Below are 13,805 nucleotides of genomic sequence, written 5' to 3'. Positions count from 1 at the left end.
TTTTTGTTGTTGTTTTTTTTTTGCCACGTTCGCACCAGCAGCCTATTTCTCGGCAGCTGCTCGCGAACCGCGCGGATGTGCGTCACAGTTCTGTGTGCTGACGTGATCGAGCGCTGCACCCGCTAGGTGGTGATAGTTGCACCCGGAGGCTTGTTTTTGAAACCGAGAACTGACACTGGTCGGTAATGAGGAGCCTGTAATTATCTGTCGCGCGCTGCAGCAAACGATGTGCCATGTTATGCCTAACAGGTCCCCAGCAACACATTGCAGCAAAAAAAAAAAAAAACGCGAGGCCAATATTTTTGTGTCAGTACCTCTTTAAAGAAAGTCATATACGTGGCAGAGTAAGGTCTCTCCGAAAGCAGTCACACATACATTTTTTTTAGAGCGCACACGTTTCAGAAGCAGAGTCACGAAACGCTGACTTCTATTTTCGTTCCTGCGCTAACTGCAAATTCGAATTTGAGAGCTCGCGTGTAGACTCAAAAAGCGGGATAATACACCTGTAAAACAGTAAAACTCCCAGAGATTAGCCGCACAGAAACACCCCGGAGAAGCGCCTTTCGTCGTAGCTCATTTGGTACAGCATCGAAACCGTACTTCGAAGGTTGCGGGCACGGATCACACAAGCGCAAAAGGTGCTTTTTCGTCCATTTTTTATTTTTATTCCTTTCGAGTCAATTTTGAGTCCATTTTTGATTCCTCGATGCAGATATTACTCTGTAGTTAAAAAACAAACGTCCCCTATGCTTTCCTTGGCTTAATTGTCCGTTAAAAGAACCCCAGTTAGCCGAAATTTCCGGAGCTCTCCACTACGGCGTCCTTCATAATCATACCACTGTTTTGAGACGTTAAACCCCAACAACTATCTTAACTGTCTGTTGAATTCCTTTGGTCGATTGTACACTCGATAACAAAGCACTGTTTTGAGACGTTAAACCCCAACAACTATCTTAACTGTCTGTTGAATTCCTTTGGTCGATTGTACACTCGATAACAAAGCAGCAGCACTAGCCTCAACGACGAGTGACACTCTTCTTTACACATAACCGAAACTGCCCAAGTTACACCCCGTAATTTGTTTTAATCAGACGTAGTTCACTAGGCCAGAATGCGCACGTTTAACGAAAGTTGCACTCACTCTACCAAAAGCCGCCCGTCACTCTGATCCACCAGTTTACTAGGCGGGCATCGCTCATTTCTCATTGTTGCTGCCGTAGGGGTGCCTAATAGAGGTTCTGTTCATAGGCGTGCGCAGGGTTCCCCATTAGGGGGGGCCGAAGGTTCATCGCAGCGCCCCCCACCCTACTAAGTCCATGTATGGGGCAGATTTTGCGCCCCCCCCCCCCTCTTAGGTGACTAGAAGGGTCAATGTACGGGGCAGATTTTGCGCCCCCCACTTAGATGATTAAGGGGGGCGACCGCCCCCCCCCCCCTGTGCGCACGTCTATGGTTCTGTTTATAACATATCCACACACACTTCAGAAATTAACCAATAGAGTAAAACAGTTTCGAGGGTGGGTTTCTCGTTGCGCCGTAAAAAAATTAAAATAAGAAAAGAAAACATGAAGCCTTGCTCTATCTGGAAAAGGGGGGGGGGGGGGGCAAGCGATACTTGGCGTTCCTGAGTCCTGACGAACTACTTGAGTTGCTGCAGATCGGTTCTGCGGAATCCCCGCAAGGTGGCGGAAGGGTCGAGAAAGGGACAGCCACCCGTTCGTAGCACGAAGCCACAAGGAAATCCTGTCAGAAAGAAAGCTTCTTAGTTGCCGAAATATTCGTCCTGGTCCGAGCGTCGAACCCGGGACCAACGCCTTTCCGGGGCGGTCGCTCTGCCAATTGAGCTAACTATAGGAAGCCAAAAAATGGCAGCGCGAGGCCACAACGACGGTCGTGCGTTCATATATGAACCGTGGTAGCGCTAAATGACAAATTACCTCGACAACGTCGATAAGGTCAGAATGCCGTTAATGAAAGGGCTGATCGCCGATCGAGACAGCATCAATAATTGGAAACATGTGCCCCGCGTACCGTCTTTGAGCTCACGGGCGCCGGCCATTGGCGCTGGGTCACACCTACAACGCCAACGAAATCGGTGAGGTAATATACAAGATTCGCTTTAAGAAAAGGAAAGGTCGTCGAAAAGCGGTTGTCGGCCCATCCATGAACAGAGGTAACGTGAGCGCCCAGTCAGGCCACCTTTTTCAAAAGCACAGTCGAGAAATAATGCTTAATATCGGTGCTAAACCGGATGCATTAATCGTTTCTTACCGAAAGCGGATTCTTGGGGTCCTTGGGATTCTTGAGACCAAATGGCCAATAGGTTTTCATTATGTACTTTTCAGACGAAGCAGCCATCGCGGTCGGCATCAACCAGTCGAGGTAGCGGAAACACCAAAGCTGCCTCAGGTCATCAGGTATCGTACCTTTGACCATGAAGTTACCCCCCGCCCTCAGAGCTGTGTCATAAAATATGAACGCGTAATATTCGTCCCTGCAATGGGAGGAAAGAAAAAGAAAAACATACTTTTACCTTAAGACACTGCTCACTCGCTCACATCGATCACTTAAGGGGGCCCTGAAATGGTCTCGACAATCTTGTACAAACGCCGCGAGCCGGCAGCGCTTGTAGTTTGGATCATTAGCAGGCTGATTCAAGCGTTCCGCGCAAAGTGAGTAATTTATTCTAGAGGTTTAGGGATGAGCATCGTTGGACATCGCATTGCCCCACGGCGAATTGCATGCGCGAGTGACGTCAGACACACCTAATTGCTATATTTTTTTGTATTTAAAAGAGTAAAAGAAATGAAATATAGAAAAATGATGTGCTACACTACACTTGGGGAACCTTCGACGGACCGCGAGCGTCGTCTGCCTGCGTTGCAACGTACCCCATTCTGACGTCAGCTGCGCGACCAGCCCTGATCTCGTTTTCCTGTATATAGCACCAAAAGTCGCCATTGTTGCGTTGTGTGATGCCAACCAAGAGATCGGTGAATTTCGAAGCTGCGACACCGTGTACCTGTCCAAGGCAGCCGGCGAACGGAGTGACAGCAGCGCACCACAACACTAAGCATCGGATTGCGTCCTATCGACGCTAAGTCTTGCGCGATGGCGGCAGTCACTTGACGTAGGAAGACTACAATCACGGTTCCCGATTTACGCTTAGCCAGCGCTTACTAGTAATCGTTCTGAGAAGTGTCGTCTGATCGCAGAAGGTAGCGTATCGCACATTTGCAGAAGGTGTAGCGCAAAGCTAGTCCTAGCCATATAAGAGCAGATCATTTTGGAGTCATAGTAGGCTAACATTGCAAGAACTATTACGTGACATACATGACACGACTTTAATTTTTATCTCCTTTACGTTCATTGAAACTTTTTGTCACATGCTATGCCTATATTGTTAAGGTAATGAAACGGCTGCGAGATAGATAGATAGATAGATAGATAGATAGATAGATAGATAGATAGATAGATAGATAGATAGATAGATAGATAGATAGATAGATAGATAGATAGATAGATAGATAGATAGATAGATAGATAGATAGATAGATAGACAGACAGACAGACAGACAGACAGACAGACAGACAGACAGACAGACAGACAGATAGATAGATAGATAGATAGATAGATAGATAGATAGATAGATAGATAGATAGATAGATAGATAGATAGATAGATAGATAGATAGATAGATAGATAGATAGATAGATAGATAGATAGATAGATAGATAGATAGATAGATAGATAGATAGATAGATAGATAGATAGATAGATAGATAGATAGATAGATAGATAGATAGATAGATAGATAGATAGATAGATAGATAGATAGATAGATAGATAGATAGATGTACCTTTGGATCGTCCAGAAGTGCTTCGCATTGGAAGCACGCTACCCCTTTACCGCGTAAAGCACTGCCTTGTTGAAACCCCACGGCCATTGCCAACGACTGAATAGTCCGGAGTCGCGCGAGGTGATCTGAACCCTTACCAGTCACTCGTAAACAAAAGCAGTGTACTGGGAACATCTGCAGCATCTTCTGTAAGGTAGGAGGTGTCAACGCCAAGTTACTTACATAGTAACGTAACACTTCCCTCCGACGGGGCAAAAGTTTATCGCCCGATTCAGCAGGTCAACGTAATTTGGACTCCGCACAAGGTAGCGTTTGTGGTTTTTGACTGCGGGTATGAAGGTTTGAACCGCCTCGGTGAGAGGAATCTAAAGAGACGGAAGATAGATGAAATGTAAATTGACATTCTGCATGCAGTTGCGCATTGCTTCCCATATTTAAGTCAGAGCTATAGCGCCTCCCCCACCACCCCACATTTATACGCAACGCTGCTTCCACCCAGTTGAGCCTGACTTGCGGCAAATAGCCCTTGGTAGCTTTGCCTGTAATTTTGACACAATGATATAAAAACCGACCGTGGTGTATGAATACATATAAATAACATAGACATATAGGAGTACAACAAATGTCTTGAAAATCAAGCCAGTACTTTACCGAAAAAAAAGAGGCACGTGTGCCGCTGACTCATGAGAGTTTTTCTTTAAAAGCGCGAAAGCATTGTCCCAGTGACTAATGAAGGCACCATGTTACGCTCACATTACCGGGTATTTAGGATGAAACGGCCCGAACAAGTGGCGCAGAGGAACACTTCTCAAGTTGTACAGATACACATTGCGCGCGTCTCATTTGCAGCAGAAAAAAGGCAGTGGCCCTAAACCACCCAGAGGTCGAAATGTGGTTGAGGTGCTTGCAGTTGCGGCCATGAGAATGTTTCTAAATGGTGGCCTAACAGCGGAGTTACACGCGTTTGATGATCTAAAAGCGGCCCTCGGTCGTTTAAGTCTTCGCTCCTCATCACCGTGCGAGGAGGAAGACCGAGATGACAAACAGGTTCTTTTTGTTGTGTACATGGCCAGACGCGAGTGGTCAGATTCCCGCGGCCAAAAGCGGATTTGTGGAGGTTGCGTTCATTGCGTTGAAGCGTATTCCGCCCTCATTTGTGTCGAGAGTTGTGGAAGCTCTGTCAGAGAACATCTGTACCACTTTCGAGAACGGAAACTGCACATTTGACTGCAGTACAGAAATAAGGGCAGCAGCGGCGTACTGAACTGCAATAGAGCGAGGGGAGATGTAGCTGCAAGTACTGTCATCATCATTAGATAAAACGCATTTTTTGCTGCCAGTTCGCGCTGGTTGTGCTACTGCGCTTCTCGCTCCCTGTGGTATTTTGTTTATTGTCGTTGCTAAATCGCGGCTAGTGTGTGTAATTATTGCCAGGTGACCAAACTGACCAGGACTGGCAAAAACAGCGTAAATCAAGTTAAGGTTTGCATCGTTTATTGCGAGTGCCCGAGCTGGTACAGCAATGTGTACAGTCAGATCCAAACAAAACAAGCCAGTCATACATATCGAGAGCTTTCAACCCGTGTACAATGATTCTGAAAGCTGACAAATACGTGCATACAACTTAACACTGAGATCGCTGAACGAACGTTGCTCACATTGGGTTGCGGCGCCCGAGTTTAATAGCGTAGATTTAGGACAAGGCTCGTATCCTGCCCTTAGCTATGCGGGCGCTTGCCAGGTTGCGTTGATCTTGGAGGGAGTGCATGGTGTGGAATCGGAAACGAAACGTGCGCAAAGCCGACAGATAGTTGGCGCAGTAAGGGCAATGTAGTTTTGTTAAACTTGTTACGTAAGCTTGAGCAAAGTAGCTATTTGGGCGAGTTGATAGAACATCATAAAATGGCGCGCACACACGAAGACTTTTGTTTTTTTTTGTCTTCTAGTGTGTGTGCTGTTTTATGATGATGTTACGTAAACAATCGCGGATGCGCACAGTACTGCATCTTTCTCGCTCTTCGATGTCACCTTGAATGCGTCACAGATGAGCAATATCGCGTTGTGTCGACAGGGTAAGCACGAATTTTTAGTTCTCGGCCATGAGCCCATCCCAGAGGTATTATGTATTTAGGTGAGGTGGAAGAAAATATTTCTGGCTTGCAGTGTTCCTCGTTATAATTCAGTTACACAGTTTCTACAACTATAATTTCTTGGCGCTAGTAGTAATCAGACTGGTGAGCATGTAGCGAACATGAATGCTAAAGAAAATACAGTGAGACCTCGGTGATACGAATCTCACGGGACCACCAAAAATATTCGTATCATCCGAAATTCGTATCACCTGAAAGCATAGGAAAATTAGCATGCGACAAAAGAAAGCTGCAGTACATTTTCATTTATTGTTTTTCAGATCCGCAGCAACGTCAGGAAGAACCCTGAATGATTGTCAGTCAAGTTTTTAGATGTCGTGAATCATAGCAGCACTCGTAAATATACGGTCCGTATACGCGTATTTAATTAACCAGGCGCGTTGTGACCCGCGACAGCAGTAGCCCCTTCCAAATTTTAGTATGCATTTTTGCATGACAGCGGAGTACTGCAGCAAAAGTAACAAAAAGAAAGCGCTTTGACGCGATGGATCAAAGCCACAAAACTACAGAGCCACGGTCCTGTGTTCTGGTTTTGTTATCGCGTAGGTGTTGGGGATGTTTTTTGGGAGATTTACGAGCGTGCCCGCACAAATGTGACCTCAACGGTCGCGTGTGTTGACGTTGTCAGGCCTGACTCCTTCGTCAAGACCACCGTCGCCTTCTTTTGGTCCTTGTCCACGTTTAGAAAAGTGTTTTTCTTACTACGTGATTCTGAAGATTTGACGGTGCGGCACGTATGCCAACGCTTGCGTTCCCGCGCTCGTACGTGCTTGGTGCGTCTTGCGCGACAGCGCGGACAGCACCTCTTCGTACCTGGGCGGTAGCGTACGTTCGTATCAGACGTCGCTGGGTGAAAATCGGTTCGCAACAACCGTACTCCATTACGCTGCAGGCCAATGGGCCTTGGCCGGGACCAACGAAAAATTCGTATCACCCCGAAATTCGTATGAGCTGTGATCGTATCACCGAGGTTTCTCTGTAGATCAAAGCGTTCCCGTACCTTCCTAGATCAAGGAGCTTCAAAGGAACACTAAAGTGAAACAATGAATCGTTTTAGATTGATACTTGTACTCTGAGTATACTCTAATGTCATTAATTTTACCATCATAGGTCTACTAGTAGAGAAGGAAATCAAAGTCGAAGTTTCATTTTTTTTTTTTGTTAATATAGCGCTGAATTCTGCACGCGCGACTTCACGGATTTCAAAGTGTACTTTTCGTACTTTGGCGTCATTGGCTGAACGAAATTTCCCGAAGCTTGGCATTTATGACCCCGTAAGAGGACAACATAATTTATTTTTACTGTTTAGGAACTACGTAGGACCACTATCACCGTGCGTAGGACCTAGTAGACGCCGTCAAAATCTATGACGTCATTGCGCTTGGAGCGGGAGCTTTGGCGTCGCCACCAGCATTTTTTTGTTGCGCGTTTTCTGGCTTACCAAGTGTCTTCTCGCGGAAAGCGTGTTGGCTGATTTTGGAATCCTGAAAGAGTAATTTACAAATATGAGAGAAATCGTGTTTTTTTTTTCCTTCAGTCTCCCTTAGAGGATGGCAAGGGCACAGCGACACCGCGGGGGTGCGGCGGGAAGTGAAAAGAGCCGCAGTGCAAACGGCGTAAGGAGGAACACCCGCGCGTTTTTCAAGTCTGGTCATGGTTGCAGATGCCATAAGAACAACACTGCGTTCTTCATTGTGGCAAGCCAAACCTCAGCTTACCCGCAGCGGTGGTGGTTATGGCGCTTGACTGCTGACCCGAACGTCGAGGGATCGAATACCGACCGCGGCGACCGCATTTCGATAGAGGTAAAATGCTAGAAGCCGCTGTGCTGAGGTTTAGGAGCATGGTAAAGAACCTCAGGTGTTAAGCATTTCCGAAGCCCGTTAAACCGCGGCGTCTCTATAATCATATCCTGGTTTGGGACGTAGAACCTTAACATTCATATTAAACCTAGTGTTACTTGTTTGCTGGTTTGAGCGAACGTTAGCTCAAAATAATTTAGTCATAATCTTGATTCATTATAGGCTTACTGTGCGCTATAGAACAATATATGGCACACTTACGTAATTCTGAAATGTAAATCCAGTAAGGCTGTCAATTTTGGAAAATTCAGTGGTGAGCACCATTCGCGGCGCCACTGTGTAGTCCAGGTCTTTGCTGTATTCGAGAAGCTGCAAAGCAAAGGTTTTGCGATTGTGAGAAACGAAAGAAATACCACACTGAAAACTCATTATAGCGAAGCTGCATCCGATACAAAAGAAATGGCTTCGTTATATCCGAAAATTCGTTATGGACGTATACTCGTAATACTATACTAGGGGACAATATTTTGTGGCAGTGCTGTGTAAGCTCCAGAACCAAAATGTATGCCCGCCCGCGAGCCAGGAACTAGTACCTAACTTTATAATTTTCTCATTTCGCTGGCTCAATTAAGTATGCCGCAAAAAAATCTAAAAGTGTCATTAAGTACAAACAGTATGTGAGCAAAGATACAAAATAGCTTCAGCCTCCTAGCATGTTTCATCACTGTGCCAGGCTTTCCACAAGCAAGGAACTTGCGAATTTTTATAAAATAAAAACTAGCAAAGATATCTTTATTAAAATTTTAATTTGCCATTTCAAAATAATTTATAGTGTTTGTGCCAAATTTCATCAACCTAGACCAAGAAACGAAAAAGTTACAAACGATCCCCGCGTCCCCCTTTAAATTGAATGCTTTTTACGAGGCAGCCTTAAACCTAACGAAAATACTCGCCAGACAATATTATGAAAAGGTCCCAATACTCGCCTCGTTCATCTTCTTACAAGCACTTTTGCCCGCAGCCAAGAAGGAACCAGACACATCATCATCGAGGGTATCGTCCAGATCTTTCATGGCATTGTGTACCGGCGTCACCGTATCATCTAGTGTCTGTCCTCCCAAGTCCACAAGGTAATGGTTTGGCTCCATAACTCCCATGTCGGGAGCAGAAATCTGAAAAAAACCCGCATTTCCCCGAAGGGGAGTATGAGGAAGTGCGAAGCACGGGGTGATGCTATGAGGGGGCGCGCGCGACTAAACTGCAGAGCCGAGCGAAGGAGACGGCAGCGAGAGAGCACGCGCCAGCCGACCCACTGAGGTCTGGCCGTTTTTAAGTGCAAAGAACTTTTACTGATGATGATGACTAAGTGTAATTAATGAACGCACCGAAGGGAGCCAGCCGCGGGTCTTGCGCATCCATGTCGTCGCATCGGTGCTCGCCCGACTGTCTTCCGAACTCGTTCCAAAGAACCCGCAACGCGTTCAACTTGTTGGCGGCGTTGCGCACGGCCGAGATGGGGCTCAGGTTGTCGAACCACAGTCGATCGCACACCGCGCAGCTATATCCGAAGCTGCGGTCCAGGAAGTCTCGCTTGAAGCGCGCGTCCGGCCGATCGAATTCGAGGGCCCGCGCTCGCTCACGCATCGCGCGTCCCCGCGCCAGATCGGCTTCGGGGTGCTCGGCTCGCTTCGCACGCTTTCGTTCGGCGTCTCGCCGCCGGCCTTCATCACCACAGGCAGTGCGCCTCTTACGTCTCTCATCGGCCTCTCGAGCGCGGAGTTCGGGATCCGCAGCCCGCTTCGACCGCCTGCGCTCGGCAGCACGGGCCTTAGCTTCGGGACCGGCGGCCCGCTTACGCGCAGCATCACGGGCCCTTCGTTGCGCTGCCTTGTCTTCAGCCGATGCAGCATCTTCAACGACGCGTGCAATGCTCGCATTCGATTGCGTTGTACTAGTTGTTGGAGGTATCGCAGTCGAGGTTGATGCCTGCGATGGATCCATACCTATGACGGCGTTTACCACAAACCACGAGCGAGAAGTGAGAGCGAGCGGCAACCGGCGGACATTTATATACGGGACTGACGCGCCGGCGCCACACACACAACACGTGACGGCGGAGCGAAACACGCCAGGCGGTTGGAGAGGGGGTGAGCGGTGGGGAGAGTACGCACACGAGGGGCAGTTACCGGGCGAGGAGGGAGCTGTCAGGGCGAGGGGAGAGGCGGCGGCCGAGGGTGAGTGCAAACCTAACGGGGGGAGAGGCACACCAGCTGGATGGCGCCGTGACGTCACGGCGCGGAGAGGGTGCGAGGAGCCGGCGCGGCGCGCGCAGCCACGGCGCGGAGGCGCCAGCTGCACAACGCGCCGTGACGTCACGGCGCGGAGAGCGGTGCGGAGCCGGCGCGGGGCGCGCGCAGCCACGGAGCGGAGGGCGGAGCGCGCGCAGTAACGTGGGGCGTGACGTCGCTGCGCCGTTGCTACAGACGCTCCTCTCCGCTCCTCGCGCCGTTGCTAGGGGAGAGGAGGAGGAGCGCGGATGCCGGCGGAGTTTTCGGGGTCGCTTAAGAAGTGCATTCGCACTTAAAAGATTAAAGTGCGGGGAAGCGTTACTTGTAGCAAAATAAAGCAACACATCAAGCTGCGCCGATTCTTCGGTACTGAGTTTGATAGCTTGGCCTCCTACAGCTCTTAGGTTATTGCTGGGGTGTCTACGGTGCCAAGCTTTTGTGCACATCCCTATATCATATGACATAGGGTGTAGGGACATCACGGTACATGCAGATATACAAGTGCTCAGTGGGCGAGATTCGGTGCAGTTGGATGTGAACGTAAGTATTCGTTTCCAGTTTCCTGAGGGTTTCTGCCCCTTCCCTATTTAGGCTGGGAGTGTAAGTCCTGTTTCGGGCGACGTTACGTTACAATTTTATATTTCGAAGGACCGAGAAATCGCTTCCTTGATTTTACGAATTTCCCCGTTTAACGAACCTGGCTTTCTCGAAAACGTTTGCTGGAGGGCGTGCATTTTGGAAACGACCTCCATCCTCCTTAGCGCGTCCTGTGGAAAGACCCGATGATCACGAGCTCAGGCGGAAACGTTGGCCGACTCGTTTCCGCGCAGGGACTCGTGCCTTGGAGTCGAAACGATGTATGAGTCTGGTAGGTGCTTCTTTGCCTTTGCTGTAAGGATTTGTAAGGCTTTCCTGGAAATCCCCCTTTCTGAAAATTTCGGCAAGCTGCTTAGGAATCGGCGAGTGTTAATGCTGCTTCCTTGCTTGTTGATTTGGTAAAGGCTATTGCTGCTTCTACTGCCGTATCCATTCATCTTAAGATGTTAGCCACCGTTTTCTCTTTGCCTCTGCTGTTGGCGACGCTGATATTTCAGAGTATTTCGCAGCATCGGTGCATCGTGCCTCAGGATTTCGGCTTCGCTATTTTGGTTTTTCTTCTTCCTACGTGGAGGGTTGAATGCACATTTCTTGCAACGGGGGCTGCAGATATGTGCACAGTTTCATAGCTTCAGCATGTCCTAATCGTCAAAGTGTTGACTAGCCCGTTTCAATAAGCTTGAAACGTTCGAGTTGGCTAACTGCGTTTTGACGAGCTCCTCCCAGGTGTTGTGAAGCCCCAAGTGGAGAAGTCGCTTGTCGGGGCACGCTTCGAGATCATTAAGGCCATATTGATGGCCCTCCGGATGAGGGTGTTGAGGTCCGTCTCTGTAATGGGTATCAACTAATCAGAACTGCCGCTACATGTGGATCTTATATCATAACACTTTGTCGTAGTAAGCTACAACATCTTAGGCACATTTTTAAGTGTGGAGCACTTTAGGGGCCCGGGCTGTCGTGTGCTGTCGTCGTCGCTTGGCGTAACGCAGGCAAAATCACGTATAGCATAGCCATCTGTAGCATAGCCATGTATAGCGAGGAGGCGGGAAAGGGAAGTGAGGCTGAGGAGGAGGGAAGTATGCTGTCATCGTATGTTGTTATCTTATGTCGCCGCTTAGCGTCACGCACACAAAACAATGTATAGCATAGCCATGCATAGCAAAGGGGCAGGAAAGGGAAGTCAGGCTGAGGAGGAGTGATGTGAGGAAAGGAGAGGGCAAAGCATTGCATGTATGGCGTTAGGCAGGCAAAACCATATATAGCTAGGCAGCGGGAAAGGGAAGTGAGAGTGAGTGATGTGAGGGTACATTTGAGTTTTACAACGCTGTGAACTAAGTTCACTCACATTTGAGTTTTACAATGCTGTAAAGTAAGTTCACTGATGGAAACAGGGGCACACAAGCGGGCACTCATCGAACCTGAAAACACACAACTAATGTCTGCATGCTTAACCATTGCTAGAAGGCGGCACTGCAGTCAAATTGGGACGCTAAACCGGCGAGAAACGAAGTGTGCTTCCGCTCACATGCAGAGAGAACGTACAGCTTCCAAGGAGGGCACAACCTAACATTATGATGACTTTTAGACGTACTGGATGCGTTTTGTTACCTGAAAATTCGCTTAAAATATTTAAACCTATTTTTCTCAAAATCTGTTGTTTTGCGCTCTAGAGTTACGCGGAGAGTGAAATTTGGGGTACTATGTTTTTATACACTTAGCTGTGACTGAACAAGGGCAATTTAAAAAGGATGGTAACTTGATACTGTGGGCAATTGTTTGAAAACTAAATGTGCGAGATGTTTTTCAATGTCTTTACAATAATGCAGCTTGTAGATATTGCAATTTTTCTAGTTCATTAAACAATTAATTGTGCTCCTTACGTTCCTACAAAGCCACTTTTTATTTGCATCATTTATGACGTTGGGCGTAATGCCCACTTTTGACAAATTTTCATTATTATAAAATATTTTATAGCTATAGAAAAAAAATTTCTGAAAGGGTGGCGACATACCTTAAGGGCCCCATTTGTAGACGCTCATGTTTAGCCTTTCTAAATGAAATTTTTGTTCCAATTTTTTCTTTCCACATGTGGAATCATTTCAAATAATTTGCGAATGTGCATCTGTTTTTCGGCGGTGAAGAGGTTAACGAATGACGGTATTGTGCCCGCATGACGCTCCCCGTATATTATTAGGAAAGGCGCCTCCCCCACCTGGCCCGCCCCGTTTGCACGCCTATCCTTGCCCTACGTAGACCGAGGATTCTGAGCAATTCTGCATTAGAGATTTGCCCTTCGTTCAGGCAGAGCCCTGGTTCTGGAATTCCACTCTTTGGAGGTCGTCCTCCAGTACTAGCTTGTAGTATGAGTAGTATAGCGCACGCAAGCCTGCAAACCTACAGGTATATGATTCTGTACGGTCCACCACCTATTAAAAACATCCTCTTGATTTCCTCGGTAGCCACCTGTTGTCCAGATCATGATGTCATCTGCATAAAGGGCGTGTCTTATCCCCCGCCCATTTCTTTCGATGTATTAGTAGTTGCAGCGTGGCGACATTATAAAGGAGAGGCGAGATGATAGAGCCCTGCGGTGTTCCTTTGTTTGCCGTTTCAAGATCGTATAATTTTAAGAGAGCCCGACACACTGCCGCTGTTCTGCTGGTGAGAAAGTTTTGTACGTAGCGGAATGTTCATTCACCACAGTGCGTGTCCTGGAGTTTCTTCAACATTGCCTGTTGAGAGACACTGTCAAAGCTGCTTTCACGTCCATGACCAAGCTTGTGTTCTTGCTGTGTTTTTCTAGTTATATCAAGACGCCTTGTTTTGTTAAACGGTGGCTGAATGCATGCACGGTGGCGAGCACGTCCTCATTTTCTTGCATGTAAGGAGCTGGTCTGTTAAGAACCACATATTTGAACAGCTTCTCGGCGCATGAGGTGAGGGACATTGCTCCTGACCTGCACAGGTAGCCGGACTTCTGTGAGAGCGCGTTTCCCAGCTCTCGTTCAACAGCTCGCCGTTGGTGACGCTTCTATAACTTCCTTGTCTGCTACTCTGCTGCCGTTTGGACGGCGTTGAAGTGAGAACACCCGTATTCTGTGGCGAAC

General features: G+C 47.8%; 1 protein-coding gene across 1 annotated transcript in view; it reads right to left on the bottom strand.

The window, feature by feature from the left end:
- Window positions 1-13,805, bottom strand: part of LOC119389731 (uncharacterized) — a 63,419-nt gene that overhangs the window by 30,728 nt on the left and 18,886 nt on the right. Inside the window, exons 8-11 of the mRNA XM_037657103.2 lie at window positions 8,800-8,985; window positions 8,075-8,182; window positions 4,084-4,226; window positions 2,272-2,494 (exon numbers count right to left, since the gene is read on the bottom strand). Coding sequence (XP_037513031.1) covers window positions 2,272-2,494; window positions 4,084-4,226; window positions 8,075-8,182; window positions 8,800-8,985 — 660 coding nt within the window. The remainder of the gene's footprint in view (window positions 1-2,271; window positions 2,495-4,083; window positions 4,227-8,074; window positions 8,183-8,799; window positions 8,986-13,805) is intronic.

The sequence above is a fragment of the Rhipicephalus sanguineus genome, chromosome 4 (genome assembly GCF_013339695.2).
Source record: "Rhipicephalus sanguineus isolate Rsan-2018 chromosome 4, BIME_Rsan_1.4, whole genome shotgun sequence".
Taxonomy (NCBI): Eukaryota; Metazoa; Arthropoda; class Arachnida; order Ixodida; family Ixodidae; genus Rhipicephalus; species Rhipicephalus sanguineus.
The sequence above is the reverse complement of the archived record's forward strand: the minus strand, read 5'-3'. Positions and strand labels throughout refer to the sequence as shown.